General features: G+C 48.5%; 1 protein-coding gene across 2 annotated transcripts in view; it reads right to left on the reverse strand.

Annotated features, from left to right (window-relative positions):
- The window catches only part of LOC100743513 (sodium/potassium/calcium exchanger Nckx30C), a 47,295-nt gene that overhangs the window by 24,526 nt on the left and 9,343 nt on the right, over positions 1–13,426 (reverse strand). The window contains exon 3 of one of the 2 annotated variants that reach the window (XM_012389587.3): positions 1,963–2,236. In XM_012389587.3, coding sequence (XP_012245010.1) covers positions 1,963–2,236 — 274 coding nt within the window. Of the gene's footprint in view, positions 1–1,962; positions 2,240–13,426 lie in introns of both variants that reach the window. The other variant, XM_024369885.2, reaches the window with a different exon arrangement.

The following is a 13,426-nucleotide window of genomic DNA, read 5'->3' on the forward strand; positions in this document are numbered from 1 at the left end:
CACGCGATCCGTCCTCCGACACGCGGAGCGAAGCGGAACCGAGCGGCCAAGCGTAACGATTATTCGCCACGGTGACGGGGAGTTATCGATCGATCGATCGGAATTTCACGCGGGATGGCTGTAAAAGAATTTACGATGTTCGTTTCGCGAGATGTCAGGAACACGATCGCCCCTTTTACATCGACGATAAACGAAACCGGACTGTCTTTGTCAAACTTGCTGCGAGAACGTTTACAGAGGCTTTTCCGTCGAACGGCTCGTATTTCCCTCCTAATTTCTAGGTCAATCGGCCGCTCTAATCTCTCCGATCTATACCGATCTACGCGCGAGAAAAGAGAACGCCAGTTTGGGGGGAGGAGGAGGAGGAGGTTAGAAACGTCACGAGAATGCGATACGCGGAATCACAACGGTAATTACCTTTCGCCCGTGAGATTCCGAATCAGTCGCGAAAAAATACACGGTCCGATTCTCGGAACGACGTTCACCGTTTTATCTGTCGTTATTATACGTACAGCGTGAAACATGGACGGCGCAATGAAAAATAGTATCCTGGATTGGATTTTTTCCCGCGATGAGGCCACGCTCTATAAATACGTACAAAGGACAGAGGGCCGGAGTAACGAGCACGTTTTCTCATTTATTTACCAGTCATCGTCGAAACGTCGCATTAGCGTTTAATCTGTCGTTCCTATCGCTAGTCGATACGCCGATAGATGCGTATCTACTCCAGTGTCATAGTTGTTATTCTGTCTCAAGGTTTTTGGCGATCCAATAGCAAAAAGAGGAAACGCCACGTTGGTTGCATCGCTTCGCCGCGAAGCTTATTCGACGATCGCGTAACGAGTAACGTCTGATCGTGACGACAGTCGTTCTACTGATCTCTAAGTGATACGTGCATCCAATGGTTGTATCGTACGCAGGCTCCTAGGCACGACGTGCACGACATTGAACTTCTCGTGAGCTCGTTATCGTCGAGTACTCGCAACGTTTAATTACTTGGTCCGACGCAACGGTACACAGTGATCGGTCATGCAACAAACCAGTACAGCTAGATGGACAATTACGCAAATGCTACTATTCGATTTGCCGCGTGTTTCCCAAACCGTAGACCGTAGATGGAGGAAAGAAAAGAAGGAAATGTTTTTCACGGAACGTAAAGATGTCGAGGGGTCGGCGGCGAGAGAGAAAAATAGAATGGCATCTGTATGTAGGTTAAACGAGTTACGAGCGCAAAGTCTCTGGAACGACTTGCTTCGGATTTGAATATATTTCAATTGGGATTTTAAAATTCGTTCCATCATCCGCTTAATGATATTCATCCATACGGCTACCAGTTAATTAACGAAGTTAGTTTGGGAAACCGTTTGATGGCACGGAACTACCTCTACAATTACAGACACTACCGTGGAACTCTACGTATTTCGATATTTTCCGAATCGCGTTTCGATGTTTCGTGACCGAAAGAAACGTTCCCCGATGCGTTACACTTCGGGTTAAGGATTACGGGCTTGACCTGCCTGTCGATAGAAAGAAGGAAAGAGGCTGAAAGAATGCCGTCCCGGAGGTCTTCGTAAGCATACCCGTGACTCTACATTTAAAAGCACTTTATCCGACAGAGCTCTTCGAAGGTTTGCGGTTCGTCGCGATGTTTCAACCGCGGATTTCCATTGCCGCGAAATCAGACCACTGCCGAGCGTTTACGACGTTCGTGCCAGGAAAATTACCCGAATCTCGTCGAAACTCGTAAAACACCAACGTCGTTTCGATTACGCGACTACCGGTTTCTCTACCGGGATCCGCTTAAAAGTCTTGGCCGCGAGAGTATGGTTCGATTGTTCGATCGTAGGACGTCTAAAAAGAAAGAAAACTATGGCTAAAATATAACGACTACCAGCTAAGAGCGTGCTGTCAGCGCTAAGGCAAAGCGGCAAGCGAGAGTGATAGAGTGTGGAGTTGGTATACCGGCGCGGGACTGACCGTCGTGGAGCGGATCGATCGTGTGGATCATAAGCTGTAGCAAGCCGTGCCTGAACTTGGCGTGGCTCTCCCTGGAATGAGACGAGGAGCCACCGAGGGCTGCCTGCTCGCAGCCCTGTCCGGCCGTGCCACCGGCACCACTGCTGCTGCCACCTCTGCTGCTGCACCCGGCCTCTCCACCCGCCGGTATGCCGCTGCTTCCGCATGCACCCGACACGCCACCCACGCTCGTCTCGCTACTGTTCGTCGCGTTCGGATGCTGCTGGAACACACACGTCATTTCGTCTCTCAATACAACATCGATCTCCTTCTTTCATCCGTTTCTTACACTTTTCCTTATCATACTGTTTTTTTTATCGCTTTTCTGTTTTTTTTTAAATTTTTACTTGTCTGTTTCATATTTTCTTTTTTTTTTATTATTATTACACTCGGTTGTTATAACCGCCGCAATTCGTCGTCGTTCACCGGGCCATCCTTTAGCCCGACTACCCGATACCCCGTGTTTACGAACGGTGCTTCAGATTCGACTACGGATCAATCGGAGCGCTCTGCTCCTGTCTTACCTATGCTTCCGATCACCCTCGTGGCTTCGATGCCTCCGATTCCAGCGAACTCGGACGATATCTATACTCGGCAGACTTTGGGATCGATGACTTTACCGAATAACACAGAAGTACACGTTATCGAGGCGATCGCGTGCCTAAAATTTGCTCACGCCATCCTGTTGGAAAGTCGAAAAAACATTGTCCCTGTAAAAAGCTGCAGATCTTTCGCAGGCTGGAAATTGCAGCTAATCAAAGTGCTACCCACGTCGTTATCCACTAGACACGTTAACGAGATTAGACAATCGACGCGCTTCTACGTTCCTATTCAAATCGACGTTTCGCCAGACAATGAAGATCGTAGGGGACTGAGATCTCTAAAGCAGCAGAGACATATGCGCGAAGCAACTCGAGCGTCACTCACGTTCCAACATGTTCGAACATGTAGACGCGCGTTCGAGCGATCGCGTAGAATGACGCGCGTCTTCATCCGCGACACAGTTTCTTTCGCTCGTTTTTATTCCCTCCCTTTGCCTGTCCTTTTCGAGGCCACAAACGAATGACTAGTAGAATGACTTTTCTCGTCTACTATGCATGAAACGTTAAGGGATACTCGACGTGCAACTCCCTCGAATTCCTCGCTTTCACGATGCTCCCGGGTGGTCGACTAACGCGCTTTGGCCACGGATCGCGAGTGTCGCGCCTATTGCTTCCAGTCTGATACACAAAGTTCCTGTCCTTTTGTTCGTTGAGACGCGAGTGAATCGAGGTTACAGAGGCAGCCGCGACTTAACCGCGCAACAATAAGCGCATCGCGAATTAGCGAAACGATTTCCGAACAATAGTCTATTCGATTTCCTGCAGTTATCCTCGACCACGTACAGTTAGACATTCCTAAGAAGGTGTACTAACGATGCCGACGATATCCTACTCGTTTTTCCATCGTTCGATAAACAATGACGTTAATAGGATATAGACTCTGTTCTTCGCGTTCTACCCGACAGATCGATCTGTCGAGAACGATACGGAAGAGGAGGAGTAACGAAAAAGAGGAAGAAGAAGAAGAGCCACCATGAATAAATAAAGAGGCGGAAAATACGCGACACGTTGACGCGATGAAAAGTAATTTCGCACGGGCGAAAAATATCCAGAGGCGATGAAACCGGGATCGTCGAGGGACGAAGACGGAAAAGGTGGTTGAAACAACCGTGATCGAATAAATACGAGATGTACTTCTTCGTCCTCCTTCCGTTGCCTTGCCTCGTATCCTCGCCTCCAATTTCTTTTCAAATTCGAGAAACGCTCGCGTCTCTATTAGTCCCTCTGTCGCTGTTACCTGTTACGTCGTACAAGGGTTGCCCGATGTTTACGAATTCGTCAAGGGTCGTGTTTTCCGCGCGCATACTCGCGACGTAGTTTGCACAGAACCGACGAGATGAGCGCGCACACTCCACGGAACGAGATAATGATGCGGTGTAGCCGACGCGTATAAGCTGGATAGCTCGTAATTCCGCGACGTCGCACTGCATCCCGTCGCGTTTGCCAATTACGTTTTCACCCTGGCCGCAGATGATTGTTCCGCCTATACTGCCGGCAGCTGTTTTTCCCCGCTTAATAGTTGCTGCTTGCTGGATGCGAATGATCAGGCGGATCGGAATGGATGTCGGTTGGGACGAGGTTGGTTAAGTCGACGTCGTTGGGAAGAGCGAGCGGAACTTCGTGATATGGTTTTCCGTGAAAGGAACCAGAATCTTAAATTTGAAGGCGCGTCGCCGACAAGTTTCGCTCAGGAGCCGCCAGACGGGTCTGGGAAAGCTCGTTAACGAAGCGTTTGAATTGAATTTCCCTCCTCAATTATCATTGACTGTCGTCCCATCTTTGATTCGAGGACTTTCTCTCTGTCTCTTTTTATCATCTGCCGTAGCGAATTCCCAGTTTCTCACGATATACGCGTTGAGAAGAAATACAACCGTTCGAAATTTTCTTTGCGTCTGCTCGTGTTTCTCTTCCCCCTAACGATAGGTGCGTGTAGCTTCTTTAGACAAGGCGCAGAAAACGAGCAACGCGGTTCTATTTTCCTTTACGATTTGTGGTGAGCTGCAGAGTTCGAAATGGTTTCAACGTTGATAGAGGTGGAATTGTTAGTGGCTACCCAAAGATGACACGGATAAAGGCAGACAGTCGTGTAACCGAAGCTGCGAGTGCCATATTTCCGCTTAGCCGTCAACTCTGTCGCCGGAGTACGTCTTTATGTGTGCGGGTATGTGTCTGTGTGGCTGGTTGTCGTATCGCGTCGACGAGGTAATGAACTTTGTAATTAACGAGATGGACTACGAGGACCGCAACGCATCCCTTCACACGCGAGCATCTAGAAGACTGAAACCGTAACCGAGTAACGAAATCACAGACGAAATATAACAATAATAACAAGGGAAATGCGCGCGTGACTCGGTTTATGAATTCTTTCTCGGCGGGTCTGCGTGATTTTCACTAGAATGGTTTTATTTGAAAATTCCTGATTTAATAATTATTCCGGGCAACAATTGCTGCCGTGCTGAATCGTGTCGGAATTTAATGACGGTATTTGCGCTACCAAAGATGCGGTTCGTTTGAAAATCAATAATATCAGAGTTTACTTTGGCTTCGCGAGCGCCACAGTGGAATATTCAATTTTCTTTCCAGCGAAATCCACGCTAACTGCAAACGTTGTAATCTCTCGACACAGATTCGCCTGCGATTCGTCGCGAATCGCGTTTTCCAGTTCGCTGGACCACTTGGGAGTAGCGAGTCACCTTCGAGACCAAGACTATTTCAACGTTGCGTGAATTGTGATCCATTGGTGAAATGAAACGGTTAAATAATGTACGAGGTGAAGCAAATGGACGAGGAATTACGTAGCCGTGTCGAACGAGACCGCCGCGATATTTTTGAAATCGCGTCAGTCAAAACTCGTAACTTTCGTTAGCAGACAGTCCAGCAAGAGGAAGGAAAAACGCGAGCGAGAGCAAAGAGAGTTCGTTTCCTCGCGTCTATCACCGAGGCCCACTTTCCGCTAAAAAGTACCCTCGACTAAAAGTTCTGTTGACTCGTCGAGAGTTTCGTTGCGTCTAAAATCACGATGCCTGTTCGCTCAACTTTCTCTTCTGTCGTCCTCTCAATTGTACGGAGCAGCGGTTCCGAACCTTTCGCTAGTTTCCGTTAAATAATTCTTTCGTTATCGCGACTTTGCCCAGACTTCACTCAAAATTTCAATCTCGTCGATAAAATATTCGTCGACTGTTCATCGACGACTCGTAAATTTCTAGAGAAGAGATTTATCGTAAATAAATAGGAGATAAAATACTTCTCATTCAAACGATACCATAGTAACTTGCCGGTGACGGACACTTCGTGGTCCCTCGTGTCCGTCACAGGTTAAGAACCGCCGATACAGAGCGTTCTATTAGGTTGCCCGAAAAGTTTCTTTCGTTTTATAAGGAAATTATCGATGCACAACATTTTCTGTTTTATATTATTTTATCGAATTACGCATGATTCATTTTGTTCTACCAAAATAAGGATCACAAGGCTCGACAGATTAGATTTCATGTTTGTATAAAGATGCATCGTTGTAAAAGACGTGTCTGTAAAAGAAAGACACTTTTCCGACAACTTAATATAATCCCTTCCAAACGACGAAGATCTCTCGATAACTGCGCTTGATCAGCCACGCTTCTCGTACATTTCTCGTGTGATTCATGGGACCGCATTAAGTCGATCGTTTGCACGGTCGCGAGACGACAGGACCAAAGAATTCGTAGGATTTACGCGGGGAAAACAGTTGCCGAAACTGGCGCGGAACGGCACTGCTTTTGACAGAGGAAATTTCTTAGCGGACCCGTGCCAACGGAGCAGACGTCCTTCGATTTCCAGCCAGTGAGCCTGCGGCGATATTTGCTCGCGTTGTTAAAAATTGCACGAGTTCGTTCGGGTTAAAGGGCTTCTAGTGGAACAGCAGTGGGTCGAGTGACGGAAACCGACGCGACGTCGCGAACTCTCCACCGAGCTTCGGGGCATCGTGGCCAAAAAAATTGGTAAAAGCACCGCCTGCAAGCTTTCGTATTCGCCAAGAACTACTTCGTGTCGTCCGAGACGAATCTTCGCCGACTAAGCGGATTTAAATTTAGCCATCGAGCGCCAAAAGAGACGGCAGGTGTTAAATATTTATCAATCGCGAAATTCCGAGGAAAAACTGGCGGAGAAACGACGACACGGTACGAGTCGGTCGTCATCGACGAGTTTTATCGCGACCTTTGTGTACATCCGCCGCAAACTGCCGCGGGAAGGAGGTTCGCTCCAGAAAATCCAGCGTCTCCCTCAAACGGAGAAAGCAGCTACGAAGAAACGCGGAGTAGTTTTCCTCCGCGACCATAAATACTGGCCGCCGTGCCGGTATATTTGCTAACGAAAATGTCGGTGAGGTAAGAAGGTTCGCGAGGAAGCGTCTCGATCGAGTAAAATACGACTCGCCCTGTCGAGACGAAATAACCGGCCGCGTACACGCGTACGCACACGATAGAATAGGACACGCGAACGAGCACAGAATGGAAGAATAATAAATAGAGCGGAATAATATTCGGCAGACGTATCGTGACGCGTCGTATTCATCTGGAAATATAGGAAAATCAACCCCTAGTCGCGGATGGTGTATCATGGAAATGGGCGTGGCTTTTGTTGTCGTACCGTTTTCTGGTTGGTGCGTACACGATACACGGAATGAAAAACGGCCAATTGATATTGTTAATTGGAAACCGCTACCATGTGGATGTACGTCGAACGGGCTGACTGTGAGTTGCGCGTTTGCACGATCGCGTGCTAAGTTAAGCGCACGAGAGGCGGGTAAGCTGCTTACTCGAGCCGCTGACAAATTTATACGAGTTAGCACGATCGCTGTGCTCGTACGTCGATCGAGCACTCTTTCGTTTTCCTTCGAAATTTCTTCAGGATAACCCGAGCTCTGCTTGTGTCGTAAATGGCTTGCTATTTCGAGACGCGGCCAATTCGTCGGTATCGAGTGCGTTCCGTATCGAGCGGAGCAAAACACTTGGAAAAATGACCAATTATCGACGAATCGTAAACGAACGAACGGCACGTTTCGATTTTGCCGACGAAAGTAAAAAGGAGAGAGAGAAGCGATCTTTCGGGCTACGCGAGTATCGTGACATTTCGATCGATCTGGTTTAATTCAGCCACGACGGAGGGCCGAAGAATCGTCTGACAAATCACGCGTCAAATTTTTACCCATCGTTTCCGACCATATCGACGATTATCGTTTTCGCGTGGTGGAATCGCCGTCGACGGCCAGTTAAACGCCAGCTGCGCGGCTCGATCGGCGATAGTAATTGAATTTAGAACGGAGAGAGAACCGATTGCCAACTTTCTAATCAAGACGCGCCATCGACGCTGCGAGATCGTTAACGATCGCGGAAATTGACCAATTAACGTCGAACCAGAAGCGGTAGAGCTCGCCGTGACTTGTGTTAGCGGCGCGTGCCGTGTCACGAATATTGCCACGCTGAATTTCCGTCTTTCAAACTTTAACCTACATACGTAATACAGCTTTCCGCCGTGGCCGGTCGCAAACGTCAGCCGGTCGAGTCAGTTTTACGACGCTTTCCAAGCGTTTTCGTGCTACCGGCGCATATTCGCGCTCGTGTGTCCTGCGAACGTTGGGTACCGGCAGCCCTGACCTTGACCCACTTTCGCCGAAAAAAGAAACTGGCAACTCGAGCAGGACGGAAGAGAAGAATAACGGAGAAGTGCGGCGGACAAATGAGTCGGGACGAGATCTCACCGTGCAATTAACGACGGCCATGTATGTGCGCGGTCGTGTATGAATCGTCGACGCTCGACGAGCCAAGGGGATAAGCTGAAAAACGAGAAACGGCCCCCAACGAACGAACACGTCGAACCGAAATCTCGTCGATTTAACTGATCGCTTAACGACGATTTCGTCGTTCAGAGGGTACGGCAACGATCGTATTTAGGTGGTGAGACCAGAGCGCGAGCAAACGAAGGAAAACGAGAAGAAAACTCGCGTACATCAACCGCTACGAGTAACGATCGATCGCAGGCAGCAGACGCGGTTAATGGCCTGTTACCGATAACAGCGTTATAATTAATTATACGCAACGTCGACTATTCGCTGACAGGGGATGTATAGAAGGAGCAACTGCGAGCAAACTGGGTTGAGCAGATCAAGCAACAGAAATATCGCGTTTTGGCAGCGATGCCGTAATTGCAGCCTGCTATTCGTCTTTATTTCGTCAAAATTTCCTCCGAGACTGTTCCAATTACCAGGAATCCTAGATTCTTCCAGGACGAGCAGAATGGCGGCGTGGAAGACGAAACGGAAGCCGGGGAAATCGCGAGGAAAGTTGGAGGCGTGCGAGCGCGTTGCACTGTCGATACGTCGATACACGCGAAAAACAAGTAGAACGTTTGAAAGGGACAGGCGGCCTGCGAATGTTTGAGCGAATAAAACGAGTATTCCGGTTGCCGCGTACACGCGTTCTCTCCATACACGAGTCCCCCTTCTTTTTCTCTCTTCGTTTTTTCCCCCTTCCGTCCTTTTTCCTTTTCTTTCGCGCTTTTCTCCCTTTTCACGGCGTAACACGGCCGTTCGAAGGGAAACGGAGTCGCATTGAACGACGGTGTAGGCGTTCGTTTATCGCAGCTGGCAATATTTCAAGAGCGTGCACCGTTAGGCAAATGCGACGAGTAGGCCGAGCGAGTCGGATTCATTCTAACTCGGTTCTTCGTCACATTCGAACAATAGCCAGCTCGGCACACGATTGTCGGCGACATCTTTTCCAACGACTCGCCAAGGACAACGCTGTTTCGAACAAACAAACTTTTCCACCCCGATTTCGAGGGGCGCATCCGCGTTAGATGCGAAAACAATTTGGCCCGCAAATAAACCAGCAAATAAACTCCGACGTGGAAACTGAGATTCGCTTCTGCTGCTAGATATTTACGAGGTAAACGTTCCATTTTTTCCCCCGCGAGCGACATCCCGTCCGCGGGCCATCGATCATATTCGCGAATTTTCTCGCAGGCTCGATCGATTTTCCTCGGCGGAAACCGTGCCGACTCGTCGTTCTTTCGCATTCAACGACGAACCCTTAAGAGATTAAGGCCGTACCTTGGGTATTTCGATGTTTACCGCGCTATTTATGCCTTCGATTTAGCCAGCGGTCGAGCCCACCTCGATAAGAGAGTGGATCCTTGAAATTTTTAACCAGACCTTCGGACGAAGGGTCGGTATGGTCGATAAAGCGGTGAGTAACACGCTCGAACAATGGGTGAACTTGAAATTGTCAGCGCAGAGGGTGAAAAATAAAAGGGTTCGGTTGCGTGCCTATGACAGATGTCGTTGGATGACGCAGCACGAGGGGATTTCTCGGCTGTCTATCGAATCCTTTGTTTCGAAAATCGGTTTGACGTAATTGAACGAGAACCGGGGTTAAAATATTTCACCATCGATGGTAAGTAGGTCAAACAGTGGAAAAGTAAGCTACATTGAACGAGCTACTCGAACCTGGATGGGGGCAGGGGCGAGCAATTAGGACGCGAACGAAAAACTTTCTAATTATTTTGTGATCGTTGAAACGAACGATGGAAAAATCGTTAGCTCCAAGGGAAATATAAATAGCTCGTTTCGAAGGATGCGCGTTTTGCCATCGGTGAGCTCACTGCCGTGTCGTTCGCGCCTTTTCTTTCTTAATACGATCGAAATTCTCGAAGCTAGTCGCGATACCATTGAGAAGACAAATGGTGCGTTCGATGGATGACAATGAATCGAGAAGCCTCTTGGTAGCATGAATGGAACGGCGACTAATATTAAAGCATCCGATAGAGAATGTGCGCGTTAAGGCGTATCGAGACTCGCGTGCACTCGAATCGAGGGTTGCCGGAACATCCGTAAATAAATGATCGGCCGACCGGCTTCGATTCACTGCCGTTGCCTTTTCCTGGCCATTTCCTATCTAGACAAGTTTGCGCGCGATCCTCAGGATCCTTACGTAGTCGTTTCTCGTAGGCCATCCTCGTATAATCGAGAGTCTATCCGATATCGCCTGCACCGATCGATATCATCGGTTTTTAATATATTCGTGTTTCACTTGGCCATCGTCTTTTTCGTAATTGTTCCCTCCGAACGGAAAACCTAATGGCCTTTACGGTGGTTTTATAGCTGTAACGAACAAGTGGCACATCCGCGAAACACGAGCGACGACAAAAAGTTATCGTAGGAAAACGTTGCGGTTTTTATCCGTGCCCCGAGCAAATTGGAAACGCAACGGACAAAAGTGGAGCGTTCGGTGACAATCGAAACTTTTACATCGTTGGATAATATCGCGGTCTATAATTGACGCGACTCGTACGTCAGGACGAACAAACAGTCGTTCGCGATACGATAAATAGCGCGGTTCGTAGAACGATATAACCGACACCAGCAGAACTTAATGGGACATTAACGCGGGCTAAATCGTTCAGTCCGATAGCGAGGTTCTTAACGCGATCGAGCACAGCGCGATAACTTTTTGCACGAGCGACGTCGTTCTGCGGAATTCGAAAATCCTTCGACGAACGAGACGCGTCGCGAAGTACCGCGAAACGCGAGATAAAGCGATCCGTGGTTTCGCAATCGTCGTGTTACGAGCAGAACAGTCGCGATTAAATCAACGCGAGGAAACAGCAATATCTGGAGAAACGTTAGCGAAGATCCGCGCTGCTTCGAATGGCTGGAGAAAAAGTATGGCGAAGCGAGAGTTGTCGAGAGAACGGTGGATCGAGCGAGACAAGGAGAAATTAAAAGACGTGGAAACGGAGCGGCGAATCGAACTCCAGAGACTAGTGAATTTCTGCCGGCTCGATTTCTCCGCACGGCGGATAAGATTGTGAAAAAGAAGGAATAACCGTTCCTCTCGTCGTAGTCGTTCGCCAACGTCTCCAAAGAAAGCGGAAGGTTTCGAAGAATCTGCGAGAGACGAAGAAAACGCCTGCGAATGTTTCGAATTGAATTACGATTTCCGTCTCGACAGGATGTTTCAGCGAGCCGCGATAATGGGGTTTATAGCGACGAGCTAGTAAACGTTATTTAAATTCGAGAGAGCCATTCGAGAATGTCGCAGCAGCAAATCAACTTTACACCGACTACGATTACTTTGCTTCGCGAAACTAGCACCGACATTCTCGTCTCTCTTACCGCGGTTCTTACTGAAATATACGTCTACGTATAGCTATGATGGCTTTTCTCGCTAGGGATCGACCATCGGAACCGATAGACCCGCAATTACACAACTTTTACTTCCGACCTAGTTTGCCTTGCCATAGAAAATCACTCGGCGCAACTTTTCTCATATAGAATACGCGATAAAGGACAACAGTCTCGCCTGGATTCTCGCGAATCTTAACGGATAGTTGGTTCCTTCGAGGCAGCTGGGCGATCGGCTACAGGCCGATGATTTATCTCGCTCGAACTAGGTCGATCGTGATCAAATCGAAACATAATTGCGACTTTCCAGGAAAACGAACGCCGCGCTTCCAGGAATATTTCATCGATCAGGCATAGACAATCGGACGTCTAGGAAACCACTTAATTTGGTTATGTACGGGCTCGACCGACCTCGTGAATCATTCACGTTTTTCCTCAAAACATCGGCCGATAGGATTGCAAAAGCGACGAGGGGTGGGGGCGAGATCGCGGTGGAAAACCAGCGTTCGGTACTGATTAATTCAATCGGATGATCAGACTTTCAGAAACGCGATTGCTACTTTGCATCGAACGCGTCTCGATTCGCCGAATCTAATCAAAGAGGAACCGATGACGCGGTCGCTACACGGCAAACGCACAAACCCTCTCGTATTAGTTTTCCATGAAATTCTAGCTTCTCTTTAATCAGTTTATTCGTGTACGCGTACATACGCGTGACTCAATGCGTATACGTAGTTAACGCTGCCGGAACGAGCAACGAACGAAGCGTTCCGATCGGTTAAAATGTCCGTACCTTTGCGCACCTGTTCAAAGTGGTTTCGAATTGTTCGTAAGTACTTACCAGAGTTACGATGCATATTGTTATGGAACGAGACTCGCGTACTCGCGCAATTTCGACCGATCGAAGCAATTTCTCTTTTTCTTCCCTTTCTTGTTCTCTACGCGTCACTGTCTGGCCGTGTGTAAGCGTAAGTGTCTCTGTCGGTAGATGCGCGCATGTGTGTGTGTGTGTGTGTGTGTGTGTACGTGTCTACGTATCTATTATGCGGAAACGGGGTTGAGGGCGTGGATAAACGATTCTTTTTTGTCGCAGCTGCCACTTCTCATGCGCGGAGCGACCTGGCTGCATCGGTGCATCCTGAATCGACCAAGAGTGCTTGATGAAAGAGAGATAGATCAGAACGCTGCGGCGGCTAAAGTCGAAGGTGACAATGAGGCCGCGCACCGAAATCCCACGAGGGTGAACACACTTTACCCCTTCTACCCTTGAATATCTACGTACGTTGTTACCGCGATACCAATTTTCTTTCCTCGTGGTCTTGGACCTCGCTAATCGTCAGCGAATCCTACCGATACTATTCGTCGAATCCGTCGATATTATACGATTAACCGTGAAAATAACGCGTGAAATTTCGCTCCAAAAGTGGCACATCCCTCGCAAGCAAACTCGCGCGATAGAGAAACGAGCCGCGAGAGGTCTGCGCGACTTCTGGAACATTCGGTATATAGTTTGATGCTGTTACGAATAAATACATCGATCAAAGGCACATGACGTGGCAAAGTACGAGACACAGAATCATGCATCGCGTCGACGCGTCGGCTGCTCGACTTTCGCGGGGCAGATTCTCGATCGAGGCTGACGTGTTTCTTC

The sequence above is a fragment of the Bombus impatiens genome, unplaced genomic scaffold (genome assembly GCF_000188095.3).
Source record: "Bombus impatiens unplaced genomic scaffold, BIMP_2.2 scf_0647, whole genome shotgun sequence".
NCBI lineage: Eukaryota > Metazoa > Arthropoda > Insecta > Hymenoptera > Apidae > Bombus > Bombus impatiens.